The sequence below is a fragment of the Chironomus tepperi genome, unplaced genomic scaffold (genome assembly GCF_022539635.2).
Source record: "Chironomus tepperi strain 1889 unplaced genomic scaffold, CSIRO-AGI_Ctep_v1 contig_364, whole genome shotgun sequence".
NCBI classification, from domain to species: Eukaryota; Metazoa; Arthropoda; class Insecta; order Diptera; family Chironomidae; genus Chironomus; species Chironomus tepperi.
This window is the reverse complement of record NW_027226486.1, coordinates 1,372,185-1,380,315: the sequence shown is the minus strand read 5'-3', so window position 1 is coordinate 1,380,315 and position 8,131 is coordinate 1,372,185. Positions and strand designations below refer to the sequence as shown.

The 8,131-nt window shown below is 35.1% G+C and overlaps 1 protein-coding gene across 1 annotated transcript; it reads left to right on the top strand.

Moving 5' to 3' along the window:
- The first annotated feature begins 4,907 nt into the window (after positions 1-4,907).
- On the top strand, positions 4,908-6,410 carry LOC139095337 (lactosylceramide 4-alpha-galactosyltransferase-like). Its single transcript, XM_070646671.1, has 2 exons — positions 4,908-5,231; positions 5,549-6,410. The coding sequence occupies exons 1-2, from the start codon at positions 4,931-4,933 to the stop codon at positions 6,325-6,327; spliced, it is 1,080 nt and encodes a 359-aa protein (XP_070502772.1). The 5' UTR covers positions 4,908-4,930; the 3' UTR covers positions 6,328-6,410.
- The last annotated feature ends 1,721 nt before the right edge of the window (positions 6,411-8,131 follow it).

The window sequence follows — 8,131 nt, the reverse complement described above, 5'->3', positions numbered from 1 at the left end:
CGTGCATTTTTTTGTTGTACTTTTGGAGAAGATGTGCTTTTTTTAAAGGAAGAAAGTAAGTTGGATGAAGTAGTAAATAAGGACACTGTAGTAAATAGTTATGTAAATAGCATCCGTCCCATACCAAATCATGCTGTCAGTGCTAGATGCTGTCAGTAAAGATGGCTGAATCAAGCATATGTTTAGTGAACAAACGACTGTCGAAGTCATTGCTATAATTAATAAGAGTATCGGGACCGCCCTTAGCGCCCAACTTCAGCATTTCAGCTTCACATAGCTTCACGTGGCATCACATTACAACCCCATTCCCCCTTATAGCCCTCAATTTTTGGCTAAAGCCGACTAAAGCATTTCAGAACTTGTTCTTAATCGACTAACACCGACTTTGACCTCTGATTAGGTGTTTATAATATAGAATCTGAGCAAGGAGTTCCAGTTCAGTTTCATTGGGTCAAACTGAAGGCGCTCATGTCATGTAGGTCAAAATCTTCTCAAGACAGCTTCAATCTGCCTAATACCGGACTCATCTTAAGTCAAGCTGAGCTTTGATACAATTCGTAGGATTCGAACATCAAAACCTAATTTTTAGTGTCTCACATCGACATTTCAGACTCCCAAACTATCACAACTATCCCCATACCCAACAACTCAGTATAAACCATTGACAAATTGCAATAATCATGTGCAATCATTCGAAATCCCAAAAGGGTCTCATTTCCAATGAATAATTTAAAGACATTTCAACACTAAAAATTTTATTTTTATGTCCTTTCTCGCCCCGATCATGACTCTATTTTAAGAATTATTAAGTTTATGATATTCTACGATAGATGAGATTCAGAATTGTGTGTGTCTTTTTATGGATGAAACAACATGATAGATGAATGACAGATTTGGATGGAAGTAGCAAGCACCAAAATATGAATAATGAAAGAAGAAATAAAAATTTTTCTGGTAATTTAAAGGAAATGGATTCTTGCTAGGATAGATCAGTGGTGGGCAACCTGAGTGCCGCGGCACAATAGTGTGTCGCATACAGTTTATCAAAATGTGAACTGCATGCCGTGTACGATTTCGTTCAAGGCTTACCATCAAGGTGTGCCGCGAAAAATAAAAGGTTGTCCACCACTGGGATACATGCTGAATATTACATCATGATTATAAAATCTCAAAATAATATCGTACCATACTTTTATTTCTCAATAATAGAGGCTTTTATGGACGTCCCTCAAACTACACCATAATAATGGTCCTTTTTATGTGCATAATTTATAAATGCTGAACTGCAAAAGAGCAAAGCATCTCCTTCTAATTTTATTTTCTGTATCCTTTTTTGAAAATTTTCTCTAAAGCTCCTCACTTAATCCATTCCCATCAGCTCGTATTTACCGAAATCACGTAGAACACAAAAACTATTTTTTTATCTCTCTTATTATTTGTTTCTATAAAGCAGTGCTGCTTGACCTTTTTTTGGTTTGGGTACAATGTAGAGTTTGGAATGTATTACAGAAGGTAAAAGCATTTTTGGACATAATGAACGAAACATTCCAACGCAACTGCCGTTAGTCAGCAAAAGGTCTTAAACTTAACTAGGTATTATGTCAAGCTGTCCGCATGGAAAAGGTTGATGGGTTCCTGAATATGATACAAAGAAATGGAATCTTGCGCCTTAATTTCCCGGAGTTGCCAGAAGGTTTTGAAAGATAGAATCAACTTCATATGTTCTGTAGACGTAGCAGAGGGTCAATGTGCACCCAAGCCAAGACACTAAAGTGAGTATAAGCATAACAGATGATAATACAATCGCCGATCCTTACTTACTTGCTTTGCTGACCGTACAGATCAATTGAGATCCATACCCTCCCTCACGTTGTTTTAATCTGAGTCTATCGCTGGATTCCGTCTGCCAATTTAAATTGTTGGTCCAATGACGTTATTTTAAAGCAGTTTGTTGTACCTGGGAGTTAATACGCATAATTAGCAAGCGATAGTCAGCGGCTTGTCAGCGGTACTCTGTGGAAAACTGCGATAGTCACGGATAAAGCTAGATCTAAGCTAGATTTATAGCAAGACATGAATTAGAACCTTTAAAGCTCTCTGACATCATAGCCCGCCGTTTAGTTCCTTTGATAAGCATCCACATTCAATCACTTGCTTATCACGACACACAGCTTATGAACCCCTTGACATACGTACACCAATAACAATTTTTAGCTTTTTGTCGAGTTCAAGTCATATTATTTTCATTTTTTTTTCTCTTTTCTATTCTCAACTTACTTACATGCTTATTTCATCTGGAAATGGAAACAAAGAAAGAAGAAAATGAGAAGTAAGGTTTGAAGATTTTTCGAAATCTAATAAATGGAATAGAAATGAAAAAATATGTTTCAAGTATCTTATATTAATCGTGCTCATATAATAATGGGAATTCATTCGAGGAGATACTTTTGTGCTCAGTTGAAGTTCCTCTTCTCGTAATAGCTGCTCTAGATTTTTTGAAAAAAAGTAAATATAAATTATTTGGAATGTAATAATCATTTTGTCGTTTACTTTAATGTGGCAATCGTTTGGCGTTAATGGTAATTGAAATTGGTTGTAATACAGTAATAGTGGATGTAGATTATAGTTATGGGGAGTTTTTGGAATATTGAATTGAAAGGAGATTTGGGAATTTGAAGAAAATTTGATATTTTCAGCTTTAGGTGAGTTGAGGGGTGCTTCTAGAAGGCACACGGTATCATAATGGTCAAAAATCAGATTCTAGGCCATCGTGTCTATGGTGCTAGGCTGGATTTGTTGAAGTTCAGCTACAGGACAGAGTCAAGTCGACCTGGATCCTTATTTTCTGCCATTTGTACACTGTGTGCTTTTTGAGGCTGTTAAAGGAAGCAAAATAAAGAGTATGAGGTTTCGACAAGAACTGACAACGACAAGGATTCACAAGGATTGAGGATTGACAAGGACTGAGGACTGACAAGTACTGAGGACTGAGGACTGACAAGGACCTGAGGACTGACAAGGACCTGAGGACTGACAAGGACCTGAGGACTGACAAGGACCTGAGGACTGACAAGGACCTGAGGACTGACAAGGACCAGAGGACTGACAAGGACCTGAGGACTGACAAGGACCTGAGGACTGACAAGGACCTGAGGACTGACAAGGTCCTGAGGACTGACAAGGACCTGATGACTGACAAGGACTGAGGACTAACAAAGACTGAGGATTGACAAGGACTGAGGATCCACAGGTCCACGTAGCTTTTTTCAATGCCCGTAACAGCGAATTTTGAATCATTTAATGGAGATAAACCATTTTAAAGCGCATTTCCATCCAAAGCATAACCACAAAAATTGTTTTCATCCATTCCATGCAGCATTTAATTTAAAAACTATCCCATTTTATTCATAAATCTCCGACATCTCCTTTATAAGCACAAAAAAATGTTGGCAATAAAGATTACAATTATCATAATAATTCATAATCCATTAATCAAGGGATTTATGATGTAGCAAGTACATACACAAAAAAAAATGCAGTTCCAGAAAAATTCAATGCTATAAACTTCAATATGTACATTAGCGGGAAAGAAGGCAAAAGAGACAAAATAAATTGACCCAATATGAAAGTGAAAAACATCATTTTTAATATTATATTTTTGCATTAAAATCATCTGCAGATAATGCTATATTTTATAGGTTTGTGACATGTCTGCTTTGCTTTTTCACATTCATAAATTCTGATTTTTTTTTAAATGAAATTGAGTCGTAAAAAAGAAATTTATCATTTTTTACCCCCCACACATTTATTTTATATCAGATTGAATTTATTTCGTTTACACTGACCTTTTATGAGCAAAAGGCAGCGTTGAGCTTTAATTTTCATGATAGAAATCCAACGGATAAAAATACGATTTATACCATTTCTCTGATTGCCAAATGACTTTTTTTATTTTTGCTTTTATAACTTGGGGGTCGTTCACTTATTACGGAAGGGATTATCTAAGCGGTAAAGTCGCGCGGTCGATCTAAGACCTCATGGAAAGAAGCTGTCGATAGAGATAGTGTCACACTTGGGATTGGTAATTGGCAAGCGGTAGCCAGCAATAGAGCCAGCTTCAGGAGCTGACTGAGAGAGGCCATGGATCACACTTGATCTGTACGGCCAGCAAGACTTTGTTATTGATCAAACTTGCCTTAAACAATGTGATTTTGGTACGAAGTGGACGCGAGGATGAGGGGTTGGGCTCCAAATAGTCGATTTTTTGTGCGTTACGTAATATATGAACTGTCCCCTAAAGACTAAATGGAAATAAAGTTTAGTGTTTGATATTCAAATATTTTCTATTTTAAAAATTTTTATTGGTCGTTTGATAAGTGCTTTTTGGTCGTGATAAAGTAGCTTTTATGAATTTTGGTTCACACAAAATGGTCGTTATGCTTAATGAGTTATTCGAAGTGGGTCTATGGCGGAGTACTTCGGTATATAATTATTGCAACATCGATCCAGCGAACATGAGCTCGAAACTCGGCATGAGAATTTTATCTAGTCATTTATCGAATCAGGGGAAAGAGACCTGCCTGCCTGGTGCTAGATTTTGTATTGATTAACCGACTTGTGTTTTTCGGGACATAACATCTGCTCTTAAATAGTTTGACCATGTGATGTCTGAAATTTAGAGTTCCAAAGTCTCAGACTCTACAAATTCTCGATACCGACATCGAAACTACCCGAGAACGATCACAGAATCGTAATACATTATTAAAATTATTTCATCATCACCATCTGATAATCAACATCATCTAAAACACACTTGATCAAACAAAAAACACACAACAATTTTTTACATTATTTTGAAACTCATTAGTATCAAAATGATAATTTGTAAATTAATACATATTTAATCAGAGCTCATTCATTGATTTTAAAAATGAAATTAATCACTAATATTTGCAATATTAAACTGCAAATTATACTACTTTGTTTCCTCGCTGCACTTGCATACTCAATTTTTGTGACATTTTACTTCTCAAAATGCAAAGAAGCTGAAGTTACAGTTAGAAATATTCAAAGGAACTTACTAATATTGACTGATATTACTGATGATTCCGTTGAGCCAAAAAATGACCAAAATATATTTTTCATCGACACTTTCCGGATGCAACCTAAGTATAAACAGAGGAAGGCTATGAATATTGGGAAGAGGCAGGCGTGTGCTATTGAATCTGCAGGTAAATATGATATGGTAGACATTAGGCTTCATTTGGAAGCTACTTGGAAAATGTACGGAGGTTAGAGTCTATTTGGACTTCTTATGAACGTATCCTCCTACTCGAAGGTCGGCAAAAGTCAGTACAAGTCGGTTATTCGATCAAGAATCTGGGTATAGACCTTACATGATACTAAAGTCAATTTAAATGCAAGAGTCACGTTTACCTGGTACCAGATTGTGGATCGACTAACTGCTTAGTGAAATTCAAGTCCTTTGTGTCGGTCGGGTTTTATTTCGCAGTTCCACAAAATTAATAACTTCCATCTTCTTTTTTAGCACTTCTAAATCCTCATCTAAACATTTACGCAGCATACATCACCCGTGAAAAAAGACCAAAACTAAGATTAACACCGGAACTACAAGCTTTAATACAATATCCAAATTTAAAGTTTGTGTCAATCAATCACAACAGTTTTCCGATTGGATCTCCACTAGGCACATTCTTCATCAATAATGATGAAATTATGAAATCAGAATTTGTTATTGTTCACATGTCTGATGCTTATCGCTTATTAATATTATGGAAGTATGGCGGTTTATATTATGACACAGATGTGATTTCCTTAAAGACCGCTGAAAATATGCCACAAAATTTTGCATGTGATGATGGTGAAGGTGATATTGTAGCAAATGGTATTATGCGATTTGATAGACATAAAGGAAGGAACTTGACGGAAATGTTTATAAAGTACATGATAGATAATTACAATGCAGACGAGTGGGGAACAAATGGACCAATTGTCATAACCAAAATCTTGAGAGACATCTGTAAAACAGAATCGATTAAGGAGATGGTTCTTATGGAAAATTGTGATGGATTTCATGTCCTTCCGCGTAAGATTTGTTATCCAATTCCATGGTCAAAATGGAAAGGAATTTTCAATGAGAATCGTGCAGATAAAATGATGAAGCTCATAAATGAGTCAATGACTCTACATTTGTGGAATAATTTGTCTAAACGTAAGAGGATTGACTTTGGAGAGGATAATTTATTTAATAGAATTGCCAAGGAAAAGTGTCCAAATGTATTTAAGGTGATGAATCATGAGATTTAGATTTAATAAATCGTAACTTTTAGTTATGTACTTCATGCTTTAGCAACTTTAAGAGACTAAGCTTGAGGCTATTGCAATTTAAATTTATATTTTATTGATATTGATGTGATTGACATCAGGAAGTTTGTTTTGCCTTTTATATTGCCTTTGTCAATCTTTTGTAGTCTATAGATTCTCAACTCTGCAAATGCATGACTCAGGATATAACATTCCAATGTACCCAACCACAATTTGAGTATCGTGAATCACACAGTCTGAGTTGACGTCACCAAAACAAAAGAGGGCAGGAGGCTCCTTCACTGGACTTTGTGCAATACGGACTCTCAAATAAAGTGACGTCCCGACTGAAAAAAGGTGAATTTTTGAACTTTTTGAGTTCAGACTCCCAAAATCATGCTAAATTTGGCAAGAGACCGCTTTTAGACAGTGTTGATGTCTTGCCTTTGACTTTAAAAAAGGCAAACTTTGCAAAGCCAATGAAAAGGCAAAGTTTCACAAAAAAAGGCAATTTTTTCTGCCTTTGCAAAGGCAAAATCTTTGCAAAAGCAATGCCTTTTTCAAAAGCAATCCATATCAACACTGCTTTTAGACAACGTAGTGGTCTTTATGTACAAAAAAAGTATGCTCTTGGGGAACAAGCACTTAGTTAAATCAGGTTTTACCTAGAATTATACCTAAGAAGGTAGGATAGAAAGTAATTCAAGTTAATTTTTTGGGAGTTTGCTCAGAGATTGATGTTGCTCAGGTACCTACAGTGAACTTTGACATATTACTGTTTTTAGATAGTTATAGCCATGACAAGCTCCAATGTTATTAAATTGTTGTTCACACTGTCATTCCATGAACTCCTTCCTCTGAAGATAATCCAAGTTCAAGAAAGCAAATTGAAAGTTGTAAAACAAACAATTTAATGTCTAAAAATTGTTTAAATGCTTCATCAAAAGTTGAAAAGCCATCAACAATCATTGACTCATCCTTCTCTCACAAAACACATTTATGAATTATTCTGAAATAAAAAAAACTAAATTAAAAGTCCACAAAAAAATGCTCCAAAAAAATATTTTCGAAATATTTTTTGTTCTCTTTATTCTCATTCGCATCTTATTACACTTAACTGAGCGGAAAATTGTATTTTCAAAAAAATTCTCTCATTTTTCCATTTCAATTTTTTAGTTTTTCAATAAATTTTTCGTTCCTTTATTTTTTTGTTTTTATAGTTATTACACAGTAGTTTATTAAATTGAATGTTTTGTTCGTTCCGTCTTTATTATTACATATTTCATCTGTACAGGATTTATTTCCATTATGAGGAAAAATTTTCTCATTTTTCTTTTTACTGGTTATAAGTAAGGAACTCAGATGAAGGGTAAAATATGATGATGGCAATGATATTTGAGTTAAAAATAGTTAAATACCGGGTGACACAAAGGTTTGGACAAATTTGGAAGTTATCGAGAATTCATTGATTTTGGGGATTCAGAATGGATTGTCCAAAGCTTTGTGTTGCTCGGAATTAATTGAAATTTGTAACATTCTGAAAATTAACATGATGGATATTGATAATGAATTAGATTTTTGAAGTTGTATGTACATATGTTCACTAAGGACACTAGGGTAGATAGGGAAGGAATCTGATGATAGATACAGCATTTCACTTGATATAGACTCATTCTAGAATAGGTCATGGAAGTAAGGCCAGCAATGAAAGCAAGGAAATTCATAGAGACATTTAATAATTCTCATAGTAACAAGGCTGAAGTTACAGTCCTGTACCCTTTAAGATACAACCCAAAACTGCAGTCCT

Bases quoted from the DNA above. Each gene is read 5' to 3' on its own strand.
- LOC139095337 (XM_070646671.1), top strand. From the start codon at position 4,931: ATGAAATTAATCACTAATATTTGCAATATTAAACTGCAAATTATACTA. The intron at 5,232-5,548 runs GTAAATATGATA...CTTCTTTTTTAG, and splicing joins GTGTGCTATTGAATCTGCAG to CACTTCTAAATCCTCATCTA.